The sequence below is a fragment of the Eublepharis macularius genome, chromosome 1 (genome assembly GCF_028583425.1).
Source record: "Eublepharis macularius isolate TG4126 chromosome 1, MPM_Emac_v1.0, whole genome shotgun sequence".
Classification (NCBI taxonomy): Eukaryota; Metazoa; Chordata; class Lepidosauria; order Squamata; family Eublepharidae; genus Eublepharis; species Eublepharis macularius.
The window spans coordinates 228,062,868-228,078,223 of record NC_072790.1 but is presented as its reverse complement, the minus strand read 5'-3'; the positions used below and the strand labels follow the sequence as shown (position 1 = coordinate 228,078,223).

General features: G+C 49.9%; 1 protein-coding gene across 1 annotated transcript; it reads right to left on the bottom strand.

The window, feature by feature from the left end:
* Window positions 1–244: 244 nt before the first annotated feature.
* On the bottom strand, window positions 245–14,540 carry LOC129325274 (inositol-trisphosphate 3-kinase B-like). Its single transcript, XM_054972923.1, has 8 exons — window positions 14,426–14,540; window positions 12,662–13,190; window positions 6,435–6,519; window positions 5,570–5,783; window positions 4,529–4,733; window positions 4,231–4,332; window positions 1,325–1,396; window positions 245–487 (listed from the first exon to the last, which is right to left on the bottom strand). Exons 2-8 carry the CDS (start codon window positions 13,067–13,069, stop codon window positions 245–247), a joined length of 1,329 nt encoding a protein of 442 aa, XP_054828898.1. The 5' UTR covers window positions 13,070–13,190; window positions 14,426–14,540.
* Between the last annotated feature and the right edge of the window lie 816 nt (window positions 14,541–15,356).

The window sequence follows — 15,356 nt, the reverse complement described above, 5'->3', positions numbered from 1 at the left end:
GCATTACACCACCCTCTTCCCATACATGGTACATGAAGAAAGTCCTTGACAGGGATCAAATATACAAATGATCCTTTTGGAAGTTCTTGACAATTTGCCTCCCTGTGCACAGGAAGCCATGGGCTGCAGCTTCCCTTGGGAGACAGCTGTGATCGCTCTGTGCCGGCCTCCATCCAGACTCCCTGCCAGCCCTTTTCTACCTCCTCTTTTTGGGATCGAGTGCTGGCAAACAGCCACGCCAGGCTCAGGAGGGGACAGAGGCTGCTCCTCCTTGGTGCTCCCTTGCCTTGTCCGAGGTGGCTTGCACAGTATCAGTCAAATGCTGCAGGCCAAGCAGATAGCCGTCCTCGTGGTTTCCCTGGGTCCAGGCCACGTTGTGGCACAGGTGAATGTGTTCTGGGGTGGGGCGAGTCTTGCCAAAGTCAATCATCCAAACGCTGGCCTGGCCCTTCCGGTCGTGGAGAAAAAGCAGGGAGCTGCCGATCACCTAGTTGAAAAAAGAAGGGGTAGCTGGCAACCAAGGGGTCAGGGAACTGGCTTAGAGAGTGCCAGTGATATTTTTGAAACCAGCTGTGACACCCAGGTCTTTCTTTATGCCAGGATGCAACCTAGAATCTATTTCAAAATGTTGTGATTCTGATGTTTTGCAAATTGAATTTTAAGACATACTTAGGAGAAACTTCAGTATTACTCTAAAGATTGCGGCAAAAAATGTTTTAAAATGTGGGTAATTGGAAATGTTGTCAGCTTAAATTACAGCATAAAATATTTTCCAACAAATGCAAGACCATTTGAAGGGTTTTTTCCTTTAAATCTTTTTTGCCCCAGCGGTTATTTTATATATTGAGGCTCATAACTTCTGTCATCAAGCAGCTGCAACTCTTTGTTACCAGGGGCTCCTTCTCACTGGAATGGGTGTGCCTCTGCGCATGTGCTTTCAAGTGCATCTAAGAGGAGAAGCCATGCTTTTAGACGGGCATCCACCCAGCCCTCGTTTTCCAAGTAGGATAAGGGCTGCAAGCGTTCCTAGACCAGCAAGAAGGGGGCCCGAGTTGCTGCTCTTCCTCTAATAAAGAGCAGCCATGTTCATAAGGAGAACGGTAGAAAGGAAAGAGACGCTAGCAGTGGTACAGTAACTGGAAACGGGTGCCATGCAACCTCTGAACGTGGAGAGGCTATCCTTGGCTGATGCAGATAAGGTGAACGGCTTTCCTAGAGGGGTGATACCGCGTTTAATAACCACGAAAGCCACAGTGTCATTATGAGGCTCTGTACATGTATGCCTGCCCCACAGAAAAGTGGGGAAGGATCCCCCAGTGCTCACCTCGTGGGTCTTGAAAAAGGTGGACTCCTGCAGGGCCTTGCGCAGACTCTCCAAGCGAGCGAGGTACGTGCTCTGCAAAGCAGAGGGGAAGGTTGAGCCACTTTGTGGGCATCAAGCTAGCAAGGCTAAGATCGCTCTGTTTCTCTCTCCCACGCATGCATGCACCCACACCCCTACCCCTGTTCTCTTGCTGGAACAGAGAAGTCCTGGAAGGTCAGGTAAGTCCTTCCGGAGAAGGGGGAAACAAGCCTGTCTTCAGGAGGAGTGCCAAACTCACTGCTTAGCTAAACTAAAAAGGAGTCTTCCGCTTCCTTGAAGATTTCACCAGTCTATTGTGGCATCAGCTTTTGTGTGCTAAGAGTCCCCTGCAACAGACTCATAAAATGTGTCCTTGGTTGGCATGTTATATGTAAACAGAGAAGAGCAGCGGTTAGCAGTAGGGGTCGGCAGGCACCAGAGTGCAAGACATCCTGTCTGTGCCATTTCCATGCAAAGCTCAGATAAGCTTGGACTCTTCACAACAGCAATAGTAAGCCATAACGCCTTACTAGACTTGCTGATTTTTTCACCTTTGGAAGGGTCAATGGGCTTATCTTGTATACACTGGAGTTTTAAATGGAAATGTCACAGACCGGATCTGTTGCCCCATTATTTACTGTTCTATTTCCATTTGTGTGTATATATTGGCCAGCTGAGGACACACTTCATGCATTTGCTGAAGAGGATTCTAGCATGCAAAAGCTGATGCCAGAATAAACTGTTTGTCTTAAAACTCCAAGGTTTGAGGGTTTACTGCAACAACCTAAGACAACCTGTCTTCTGTAACTGGTTAGTCTGAAGCTGGAGCGACAAATAGGACTAAATAAGACAAAGGAGCCCTTAAAATCCAGAGAACAGTGGGATGTATTCAGTAAGGAGCAATATTTCTTCTAGGTAATGGGCATAACAACTGAGAACTGCTGCAGTGTGGGTGAGGATGGGAGGGCCATTGGCCTTGTAGAAGATCTTCCTCCGTGTAAAGAAGATCCCAGGTTCAATCCCTACCAATTCTGGTTTAAAAAAGGATCTCAGCAGATGCTGGGAATGGTCCCTTTCTGGCTGAGCCCTTGCAGAGATGCTGCCAGTCAGAGGAAATACTTAGTTAAGTGGTCCATTTAGTAAAAGGCCACTCACTAAGTTTAAATAAGACAACATGAAGCGAACCTGCACTGCCCTCACTGAGAAGAAACTCTTGTTTTGAGAGGTGGTGCAAGTACTCTGCATTTTAATTTATCTCCCCTTTCAGCCAATGACTTTATACAGAATCAAGAAGACATCAAAGCAGTGATCTTCAAAGAAATATGGGTTTATTATTTATTTAATAAACCCATGAAACAGTCTCCATTTTGGGGAGATATGCGTAAGGGCCAGTAACATTTGAGGGCTTTAAATATCCTTCAGCTCTAATTGTTTACAGAATAATTGCTATTTGTGTCTTGACTGTTTACCAATCTATGAATGTTTCTACATAGACCTTTTGTTCTGCCTTGGTTTTTTCAGTGCAGTGCTGTTTTGGGAGCATATAAAGGGCCTCTGTTTCTCCATGTGGTTATCTTTCCAAAGTCTGTTTTGGTATTATTGTTTTGGAAAGATCACAGCGTAGATGATAAGGCGCACATTTTTGCAGGTGCCACCCCTTCCTCAATTGGTCCCATTTTCCCCAGCAGTGAAGTGGGGTTTTTAGTTTTTTTAAGAAGTGCTGGATCACTCTACCATTTATAAAGTTATATTAATCTACTAGTTTCCAGCTCTCGTTTTTCAAAAAAAGGCTCTATCCCTTTCTGTTACCTATACATTTCCCCTCATAACTCTGCAATAAAAAGAACTACAGAGTTTTAAAAAATGAAAGCTTGGGAATTATTAGATTCTTGCTATATAGTATTATAGAGATCTATTGCTATCTAGCAAATCCAGAGGAGGGGGGGGGGAAATATAATATACCTTCTCATAAGAATCCTCTCCTGAATGAGATGGACACTCTCATGTAATGTCTTCTGACAGGGAAATAATACACACGGTGAGGGGAGCTTTTTAAAACAATAACTCATTATTCATCTTCGTTCTTCTGTGCCTCCACACATGGGGACTGCGCAGGCCAGCCGCCGGAGAATTTTCTAGAGCTTCCATGGCTCCGAAGGGGCCGTTTGTCGCGCGCCTCAGCGACCGTTTTCCCGCCCAAACGGTCACGTGATCCTCCAGCGACCAACGGCCCCTTCCCTCAGTTCTCTTCTTGCCGCCGCTTGGAGAGAACGTGAGCTTCGTTGCTCTGTGCTTTTGTGCTTCGTGCTTTATTCTGACTGATTGCTTGGCTTTTGACTTCGGACTTCGTGACCTCGACTATTCTTCGGATCTCGTTTTGGACTTTGTTGTGGACTCGGTAATTTGACTCGGACTGTTTTTGACCTTCCTTTCGTGTGCCCCTGAAGATGGCCTCTAAGGCTCTCTTCAAGCATTGCCTGCAATGCCACACAAAAATGGCCAAGACCGATGGCCATGAACTGTGCCTGTTCTGTTTGGGGGAGACCCATAATGTGACGGCCTGTAAAATTTGCCAGGGCTTCACCAGCAAGGCCCGGCAGGAGCGCAAGGCCCGACTAAACTCCTCCCTGTGGCAGAAGGTCATGTCCGGAGGCGCTCCGTTGCCCTCTTCCAAGGCCGGCCCAAGCCCAAGATAATTCAGCTAACAGAATTGTGTAAACACTTGGCTTCTTAAACGCAACCCACCACCTTTTAAAATATTTCCAAAGCGTTCCTCAACACCAAATTAAAAAACAATGACTGCCAAATGTCATTCCAGTTAGGGAAATGCATCCCAGCACCCAAGCTACTGTGCTTTAACCCCCTTCCTCCTCTCCCCAAGAACTTGCCAGTACATCCAGGCGGCTCTTGGTGAAGGTCAAGAAGGTCTCCACAATCTGCTCCTTCGTCCGGGTCTGCTTGAAATCCCTTTGCACAGATCCCCCCTCAATCTAGAGAGAGTTTTTGGGAAGGTTAGGCCTCTCAGGGTCTGCAGCCAGAGATACTGAAGACAGCTTTGTCACCCTTGGATGGCCACTGCCCAGAATTACGTCCCCCCTGCCTTGCATTCACCCTTTCTTGTAGTGCCCCCTTTCAGGCTCAGACAGGGAAGGGGGGCTTCTTCCCCATCTCTCCTCTGTCACTCACCGTAACACCCTCGATACGGAATCCGAGAGAGGCGCTGGAACTAATACTTTCCCGCCACTGCATGTACCGTGGCTTGGTGACAGCAGCCTGGCCATGCTCCTGGGCAGTGGGGGCCAGCGGGTCAACCTTCACCATCTTCTGGTACAAGTCCCGCCGTGCAACTGGGCTTTGCTCGGCTTTGCCCACCTCTTCTTCCAGGTAGGTCCTGGGTGCAAGCAGAGGATACAAGGAGAGAGAAAGAGAGAGAGAGCAGCAATTTGTGAAATGAAGGGAGGCTGATGGCCTTCGGCCTCCCCTGTGCTTCACCTGCTCACCGTTCTTTCCCAGGAGCTGACTGCTGTGTGGCCTGCTGCTTTAGAATGTCAGCATCAAGAAGCCCTGCTGTATCAGACCTGCTGTCTACCAAGTCCAACATCCTATTTCATACAATGGCCCAATCAAGGCATATAAGCAAAGGCCTTCCCCCAGACGGCAAGATTATTCAGGTTTACTGCCTCTGGATTTAATTCCCTTTAGTCACTGCGGCTAATATCTGCTGATGGGCCTCTATCAATCTACATTAATCCCTGGATGACCTAACTAAACATCCAATTTACAATGTTGTAATGGTCGGAGAGAAGGTGGCAGGAAGCAGCCCAGCACCCATCCAGCACCATATATGAAGACTTCTTGGATCCAGCGTGGTGCAAGGGAAAGTACTGAACTGAGATCTGGGACACCCAGGATCAAATCCCCAACTTTGCCGTGGAAGCTTACTGGGTGACCTTAGGCCGATCTCTTTCTCCTACCCTAACCTACCTCGCGGTCATTATGAAGATTAAACGGAGGAGGGAGAATGACATTGTAAGCTGCTGGGGAGAAAAGCAGGGTATAAATATCTTAAGAGTGCTTTGATTTGCTCTGAGCAACAATGGCTCTAGGACGGGTTTAAGAAGTGGGGAGAAGACACGAAAGCAACATCTGTTGCTCTCTCGGCAGGAAGGTCCTGGTGCCCTCGGCTTCAGGAGACCCCAAAAGAAGAAGCACCCCAACAGCCATCACCTAGTGCCCATTTTGCAGTCCATGATGCTGGGCATGTCAAGGCCGCACAAGAGGTCATCCATCTGGATGTAGCGCTCTCCGTTGGTCTCCACTACTCCATGGTAGGTGGGCACAAAGGGTTGCAGGACGTCCCCCATCAGCTCCACCAGGCAGGCGTTTTCCACCGGACTGAACTTCTTGAGGATCTGTCCCCTTTCACTAGCCTTGAAGTTCCCTGCAGGAAGGAGGGAAGGAAAAGGACAAAAAGTAGAGTCCAGCAGGCCCAGGGGATGGAATCATCTGCCCTCTGCGTGGCTTGCAGCTCGAGCCTTATTTCCAAGAAGAGTAGCGGTAGAGCTCAGGAGATTCCCTTTAGTCGCTGCAGCCTCTCCTCCACCAGGAGCAGGAGTTTAGGCCTGCCTGAAAGCCTGGACTTTTTACTCGCGGCTAACCAGGGATGGGTTGTGGAAAAACAGTTTGCGCATGAGCACAGGCAAGCTCTTCTTTAGGGGAGGTGCCATGGCTTCTGCTTGGCATGCAGAAGGACCCAGGTTTGGTTCCTGGCATCTCCAGTTAAAAAGATTAAACGGGAGGTGATGTGAATAATAATCCTGGAAAACTGCAGCCAGTCCAACTTGGCAATGTTGACCTGGATAGACTAAGGGTCTGTCTCAGCCTTAGGCAGCTCCGTGTGGTCAAGTGTGATTGCTTCGAACGAGCATAAACTTGAAGACATGGCATGGAACACCAGGACCTGGTAGTGGAGACAAGGCCCATCCCGCTGCTGTGCTCCTCCTGTGCAGCACAGGAAACCGGCTCATTCCTAAACTGCTGCCTCCAGGGCTTAGGCCCCCCCTGCCTCCCTTGTGCTGCCCCACACGTGTACCTTCGTGACCAGCCAGTTGTACCCAGGAGCTGCGCCTCCGCAAGGACCAGTGCACCATTGTGAAAAAGGTTTTCCAGGACTTGGTCTAGAAGGAGAACCAAAGCAGACGTTACAAGACAGGAGGGAAACATTTCAGCGTGCTTCCTCCTCCCAATAATGAATTCAGCACCCTGAATGTTCTCAAACTTTCAGGCTTCTGCAATTCAGGCTGCAGAATCCAGTTTTTCTTAATGCAGGCACAGCTGAGAGAGAAAGCCCTTGGTGCTATGACACGCACACCAACACACACACACCCGTGCTCCATCTTGGTTCCCCTTCCTTCCTGCTGCTTCCCTCCCCCAAGAGCAACAACAATCTGGTCTTTCTATCGAGCTGCTGAGCAGACTGCCTGACCAATGGCAGGGGCAGCATTCCTTCTGCAGGGAGCCTGTAAGCCATCAAACACAGGGAAGCTTCATAAATCAGCTGTTCTAGCCTGGACACTTTACCCCCATGCCTGAGGGAGTCAGGAGGAGGGGCGTGTGGGGTTTGTGTGTGTGTGTCTGTAAGAGCAGCTATGCCCAGTGGCTCTCCCTGGGGCCCAAGAAGCAGCAACTGCGAGAGAGGAAGGCCTGCCCAGTAGTCTGCCTTGGCACGCTTCCCCTTCCTCGCCCTCTTCTTCCTTCAGTTCATTCAAAGTATCTGTAACCACAGCAGAGGGAGACCCAGAACTGAAGAAGCTGAATAAGGAGATGTCGAAAGGGGAAGGAAAAGGCTTGCCAAGAAGGCAGAGGGGAGGGGGAGAGCGACGTGCTTAGCAACGGAGGGAAATCTTGGCCCCACATCTCTGCAAGAGGAGGTTCCTGGAGCTGAGTGCGCAATTTTGCAGACTGCAAAAGGAACTTGCGTGCGCACAGACACCAGCGAGGCTGCCAGAGCTGGCTACAACTCTCCACTGCACATGTGCTACGCAAGCTGCCACTGCAGAAGCTTGTCTGAGGCCTCTGCAAAAGCCAAGGAGCACCCTGGTCTGTGTAGAGCAAACCAGCTGGGCCTGTGGCAGAGATTCACATCCTGCCACCATGCACCAGCAGCCTGCACTAGCAGAGCATTGAGTGCATGCACAGACGCTGGAAATGGTGAAACAGAGGCTCAGTTGCTAGTTTTGCATTCACACAGCTGCTGCAGGGCATCACATGGAAATCGTCTTCAGCCTAGTGTGGCTGTTTTGAGAATAGTCTGCCAGTCTCTATATAGCCTCCCTCGTCTTACCAGTTCCTTTCTGGGCCCCCCAGCCGGCTCAATAGTCTGGAGATGCAAGTCCTATCAAAGGTGGCCAGTGTGACAGATCCAGGCTGAACTGTGGCAACCTTTGACCCTGACAGCCTTTAGAACCTCGTGAGAGGTATGAGGGGAACTGGGCATCAAGGCTGCTGGTTAGTGTTCCTTTTTGTCTAATACAACAACTGCACTTATATACTGCTCTTCTAGATCAGTGCAACACTCAGAGCAGGAGAACAAGTTCAGTGTTGTTATTATCCCCACAATACAGCTGGGGAGCTGGGGCTGAGAGGAGTGGCTGACCCAAGGCCGCCTGCTGAGCTCATGGCAGTAGTGGGATTCGATCCAGCAGAGTGCAGATTTATTATTTCATATTTATATCCCGCCCTCCCCACAAGCGGGCTCAGGGCGGCTAACAACATTTAAAAACAATTTAAAACATTACATCTGTATAAACATCATTTAAAACAGCGACATTTTGTATTGCGAGGCGGCAACATCAGGAAGACATAATATTTTGCATGCAGTGGACAGTTTTTCATGGGGGGCGTTAACCCCCCGCCCCCGCAGGCCGGCGGAGGCCCAACCTTAGCCATGAGCCTGGTGGAACAACTCTGTCTTGCAGGCCCGGTGGAAAGACAATAGATTCATAACTCAGTCACCTAACCATTATGCTATAGCAGGTCCCTACGAGCTTTGCTCTGTTTAGGATCAATGACGAGCTGGTTACCATGGAAATCAGAAATCTGAGATAGTTCTGAACTGAAGACTGAGAGAAAGGAGATTTGAATGGGGAGAAAACCAGGGATCTGGACTGAGAGGAGAGAGATTTGAATTGTTTGATCTTTCCCTTCTATACATACGTACCCAAACATTTTGAGCCATTTTGAGGGTTAGTGTTGGACAAGGATCTGAGGCAGAGCCGAGTTCAAATCCCACTCTGCCATGGAAGCTCACTGGGTGACCTTGGGCCAGTCACCCCCTCTCAGTCTATCCTACCTCACAGGGTTGTTGTGAGGATAAAATGGAGGAGAGGAGAACAATGGGGGAAAAATGCAGAGTCTAAATAAATAATTTTAATGTGTCTATCTAGGAACCACACTTTTAATGGCAGATCAAGGGGTCAAAAATATATGGGAGCAGCCACTGGAATCTGACTCATATCCCACTGTTCTCCTGCAGACCAGCACAGCTACCTGCCAGAAGCCAAGGAAAACGTGTAACTCTGGCTAACCTAGGAGGAGAAAAGCAAGTTGCCCGTAAATCCAAGCCCCCTGCAGAGCCAAGAAGCAGATTCTTGGGGACCCTATTTTGGATGGAAAGGTGGCATATAAATGTTTTAAATACAATAAATATATTCTAAAGCTGAACAGGGTAGCAGAGGAACCCATCGCTAAAGCAAGCGAAAAGCCCCGGAAGTGTTTCCCGAGAAGCTGCATCCCAGAAAAGTCAAACCTGCCTGTATTGGGATAAGTAGGTGTGAAGGAAGACCATGTCCTGCAGAAGGTTATCTATCTCCAATGCGCTTTGTTCATCTGCACAAAGCCGCCTGCAGGTGCCGTGACAATGGAACAGGAATGTAGTCTATTGCAGTGATTACTCTAGATATTATCCTGCGTTTACTGCACTGTCTTCTACTTTCAGAGTTCTGCTTCTTACAATGTTTATTTTGCCCTTAAGTCTGTTTGCTGTTCACCTGGTTTTTTAAATTCTGTACAAGAGCATTGTTCATTGGCTGACTTATGCTATAACCCACCTTGAGACTCGGCAAGAAAGCAAATAATTTAAAAAAATAAATAAATGTGAGAGTGCTCCTGAAGGAGTCCACCAATCAGGACAGATGTCCAAATCTTCTTCTTCAACACCCAAGTTGGACGGGACTGGAAATTGTTTAAGGGCTGGGATTACAGGTCTGAGCTCTCTGAAACGCAGATGTTCGAAGTCGCCCAAGAAAACTAGAAACCATTCCGGACAGGTAAGAGGGAAAAGGCACAATGGCAAGGTGGGTGGGGCAACTGGGCAAGATGGAAATGTGACTAAGAACAGAACCCTTGTGGTGGAAGAACTGAGGCTTGCCACAGAGACAAGTTCAATGACACCCCATTGAGGCTCGGCTATTTTTAAAAAAGCGTGCGAGGTACAGGAAGCTTCTCTGCAGCTCTGTCTAGGAAGCGGCCTTCTTTCCTCTCAGACCACTGGCCCTCCAAACAGTATGGTCTCCTCTGCTGCCTGCAGCTCTGTAGGGGTCTCGGGCAGATAACATTCCCCCCCCCCATACACACACACACCGACAACCACACCTATTATCTGAGAGTATCATTAAGTTTAGATGCCAGGAATGAATCTCGGACTTTCGGCACGCAAGGCAAGTGTTCTACCACTAAACCAAAGAACCTGGAGCTAGCAGGCCTCTTCTGAAGTGCCGAGACCCAACTCCAGGTTGGGAAATTCCTGGAGATTCTGGGGGTGGAGCCTAGAGAAGGCAGGATTTGAGGAGAGACGGGAACTCAAGAGGTGTGTAATGCCATAGAGTCCATCTTCCAAAGCAGCCATTTTCTCCAGGGGAGCTAATCTCTGTCACCTGGAAATCCGTTGTAATTCCTGGAGCTCTCCAGGCCCCACCTGGAGGCTGGCAACCCTAGACCCAACTAATTTGTACTTGGGATAGCAAACCACAGACTTGGTAGTTTTTTTAACAGAAAGGTGGGATAGAAACCTTCCAGATGAATAACCATGTATTGAAGGAGGAGTTTAAATTCTGCCAGCGGTTCTGGATTCTACTGCCTGACTCTTCATTTGTGAAGAAAACTGTGCCCCTGAACATGTCCAAAGAGGCTCTCACTTCTCTACTGAGCAGCGACACCCATCCCATACCCCTGCATTTTTTTGGGCAATAAGTTGGCGTCGGCCTGGAGCACTGCAGCATTTGGTGCCACCTATGACCCTCCAGAGGGGTGAATGATGTATTAATCATTTATTTTTGTTACAGTATTTTCAGTCCGTCTTTCTCACTGAGACCCAAGGCAGATTACACAGTGTGAGCCAATATGAACATTGGCTGGGGCATTCAATAAACAATATAATAGGGTAAGGATAACACAAATTTGAAAAAAAGTGGAAGTCCAATACAGAGCTGAAAAATAATGCTGAAACAAAACATAAACTTATCAGTATGACATATTAAACAGTGCAGAACTATTCAGTAGGTGCATTCTGACAGCAACAGACAGTATACAGTAGCATAGTCTACAGTCCCCCCTGTACCAACGGAACTCTCTGAACCACTTCCATATAGCACAGACCTGGCATCTGTATAACAAGCCCACCTGAATAATTTGGGTTTGCAGTTTGTGGAAAGCTAGGAGGGTCAGAGCTTTCCTGACCTCTTCAGGCAGATTGTTCCATAAGGTGGGGGACCCTGAAGAATGTGCACGTACAGGCAGCAGTTGACGTTTCCCATTTGCATAGTGGCACCAGCAGAAGGCCCTTTTAAAATGCACAAAGCTGCCATGGTGGAGCATAGAGACAGAGGCGGTCCTGCAGATATGAGGGACCAAGGCCATGAAGGGGTTTGCGTATGATAGCCAATACCTTGAATTGAGCCCAGTAACTGATGGGTAGCCAATGCAATGACTGCAGAATGGGAGTAATATGCATGCTTTGTGTAGCTCCTGACAATAACTGAGCTGCAATGTTCTTCATCAACTGGAGTTTCTGAGTTGTATGTATTATCCCACTCTTACTGCATTCTTTTCTGTTTTGAAAATACCGTTTTATGAATTGTTTGACACATTGTGTCTAATACTTTTTTTGCATTGTTTCTAATTCTTGCAGTCCTATTCCTATTGCATTGCTTGCTTTGTCCCTCATGCTATTTGATTGAGTTCTTGCACCTCCTAATCTGCCTTGAGCCTCCATGAGAAACCTGGACTATAATAAAGCAAACAAACATCTGAAAGGAGCTCTCTGGCGAAGGCATTTTAAGAACAGCAGTGTAACATATCTTTAAGCAGGGTGAGTGTTCTCAAAGCCCAAGGTGATAACCAAAAGACAGTGCGGTTGAGGGCAGGATCCAAGTAGCATGAAGGAGAGCAGGGAATACTTCTTGCTAGATGAGCTGTGGGATGGATTGCAGAAGATGCCGAATTGAGTACCTCTGAGGCCTAGCAAAACGGTCAGGGAGCATGGGTCAGAGTTAAGCAATGCATGCAGCAACCTTAGCCTCCCTGAATATCTCTCTGCTGGGCTTAATTTGAGCAACTGTGAAGACTCAGCCTTCCAACCTGTTTTCAGTTCCAGGGCACAGGTCCTTGAACACATGATGTACTGACAGAATGCCTCTGAACATGTGCAAATGGCTGCTTCATTACTATTAAGCTGATACAGACTGCTTCCTCGCAGATATGACAAGGGAGCCCCAGCACCTGTTTGGAGACACGCCCCCTCCAAGAGGTCTGAGACCACACCGTGCTATGCAATGTACATTACAGGCATGTTTGCCACATCGCACACAGCCCAGGTAAAACACCAGCAGAATGCAACGCAGTATGTACACCTGCCGTTTTACTGCAACAGCTCCTTTGCAATACAACTCACACACACACACACAGAGGCAAACCTATGCAATATTTTGTGCAAACCTTGGCAGATGGATTCCTGTTCAGGGCTGCCAGTCCCAGTTGGGGTTGGGAAGGGATCCTCCCTACATCAAAGCAGCCAAGGGAGCGCACAGTTTCATGCTCGCCAACTCTACATACCTGGCAGGTCCTTTCTGTGGTGGACTAGCTTCCTCCTTGCACCCTCCCCAGAAAAGGCACCGGGGAGAGGGGGCGGAAGAGAAGCCTTGGGCTGCACTTGTCTCTCTGTACCAGCTCAGACCAGCCTTGCTAACCAAGACCCCCTTGACATTCTGTTCCCCATCCCGCAGGAGGGGCTTCATCTCTTTCCCACCCCTTCCCAGGCCTCACCTTCCGTAGCACTCGTTTCTTGCTGGGACTCTTCTCTTCCGAGTCGCTGAAAACCTCATCAGACTCCTGTGAAGATCCAGCCAGCGAGGAGCAGGTGGAGGTGCTGGAGACACAGCGGTCAGGTGGGAAACTGGGTGGGGGTGGGGGCAATGAGGGCTTGGGGGGCTCGGAATGGGCAGTCTCACGGGAAGACGAGGCCCAGGGCCCTTGCTGGCCATTGCTCTGGGGAACGCCAAAGTGGGGTGCTGTTGCTCGCCCCTCAGCAGGCCCCCTTGCCCCACACAACGATGCTTCAGAGTTGGGGGGCTCCTGAGCTGCTTCTGAGACCTCCCAGCTCTCTGGTTCTGTGGGCTGAAGTAAAGGTGCCGGGGAAGAAGGAATCCACTCCAAGCTGCCGTAACCTTCCATGGTGAGCTCGAGGGAAGCTCTGAGAAGCACTTGGACCTGTCAGAGTCCCCCAGGCTCAATCCAGCCAAATCCAAGCACGAACTTCCGAGCCCTCTGCATCCCCCACCATCTCCACAGCTTCCTGCAAGGAAATGAGGAGGGGGGGGGTTACTCCAAGCACAGCCAACTCGCTCTGCAGCTTTCCATTCAAGAGACCTCCAATTTCCAGGTTGGGTAAACAAGACCTCTTTTGCTCCAGATAAATTAACCGGTAATAATCACAATTCACAGATGCAGATCAGATTTTTTCACCAGAAAGCGCCTTACTGAAAGCTGTCCGTTCAACCATCTGCCTGATCCGGAGTACACAAGAGTGTTATTTTTCCCCCCAGCATGTAACCAAGGCAATAGCCTGCATTAAGTACATTAAATTGCTTATTTGTCCCTTGTTCCAGATTCCTGCAGCTCCTTCACAGAAAGCCATGCTCCAATAAAGCCACCCACCTGAAGACCAAGTTGATAAAAATAAATAAACCGAAGTGGTAACGGGGGACCAAAGTCTTTCCCCGCTATTCAGTGTGTACTTGGGGTTGGGAAGGGTGCAGGCTGACTGGGAATTTTAGTCCACTACTCCACTATGGCCATTGAAATAAAGAGTTCAAAATGCCCCTGAAGCTTCAGGAGGGGGTGGGGCGACACTTTTAATCTGTCGTACAATTCCTGCGTCTCCTCCTATCTGTCTCCATTTTTAAAAAGAAAAGTGCCAGGGCACAAGCATCTCCAAGAGCCACATCTTTCCCCCACACTGTCCCTCAACTGAGAGAATTGGTGAGAACTGAACTCTGTGCACCCTCAGAGGCACTTTAGTTGCTTATTGCGTTGTATGCACCAGGGGCATCCTGGAGGAGAGAAACATGCTCTGGGCTCGAGTCACTCCCTGGCTGGCTTTTAACTTCTGGTTCTTTTTCTCAGCGCGCGAATGTTTTCACCCGAGGGACGAGAGAAACCTCCCTCCAACAGCACCCCGCTACCACCGGGGCCTCGCAGAGGGCCGGCCACCCGCAAAGCTCCCCTCCGGGTCCAGATTCGTAACCGATGCGTGGCTTGCATGATCGTTCGGGGAGCCAAAGACTTGGCGAGCAAGAGGCTCCAGACAGGCAGCAGCTCTGCCCCTCCCCTCCCCCTTCCTTCCTCCCCTGTCCACCGGGTGGGGGCTAAACGCCAGCACAGATAACGCCCCCCCCCCGTCTCCTCTGCGCCCCTCCCCAACAGCTGGAGTCCAGATCTCGGACTCTTGGCTGGATCTCAGCCTTTCTGGACTAAACGCTTCTTCCAAAGTACAGCGACCTTCCCACGTTCCCTGCTGACCCAGGTTACCTCCAGCCCCGGCATCCTCCTCCTCTCTCAGTCCTCCCCTGGAGAGACCAGGCTACGCTATGGTGGGGGCTTTCCAGGGCGCCCCCAATCTCGGCCCCACGTCTGTGCCCGCAGCGCGCCGAGAGGCGGGGATATAAGGCGGGAGGGGGAGGGAAGGGGGCGGGAGGGAGAAGCGGCTGACAAAGCGGCCCCCCAGGAGAAGGCTTTTCTCGTGCTGCCCTCTGCTGGCCACTGGCCCCACTGACTCTTTCGCAAGAGGGGTCCATCCCCCTTTGGCATATGCGGTGCCATAGTGGCCTGGCACTTCCCCTCCCACCCGATTCATCTCCGGGATGAAAGAGGTGGGCATCCAGAGCAGACGACGCCAACGCATTCAGTCAGGACGGAAAGGTACTCTCCCCATGCTCAGAGGCACTTCCGGTGCAAGTTTCACAGCTGAACGCTGGCGGTAAAAAGGAGGCCCAGCTTTAGCGCCAGTGCAGCACCATACGGGAGGGGCGAGGAGGCAGCGCAGTCGGTTCAGAAGGCCCAAGTTGACAAAGGAATTGCGTCTCTCAGGCCCAAAAAGCTTTCAGGGAAAGTGAGCAAGAAACCAAAGAAGGCCACCTGCTCAGGCTGCTTTAGGACAAACCATGCCACACGGCTTGCCCTCTCTGCAGGTTTTATTTATGCTTAACGCACCACCGCCTGCAGCCTGAGCAGCATCTCGAGCCGCACCCTCGGCTCCTGGATGATGGGGAGGAAGACTTTTTCCTGGACCGGCTTCTGGCTCGATTGGGAGATTTCTTCTTCTCCTTAGCAGGGGATCTCTTTCTCTCTCTGGACCGTGGTCTCCGCTTGTTCTCAGGTGGAGCACTTGGCCCCTCTCCAGTCAGTGGTTGCTGTTTGTCCACATGCAGGGAGCTCGGCCCTTCTCCAGTCTGTAGTTGCT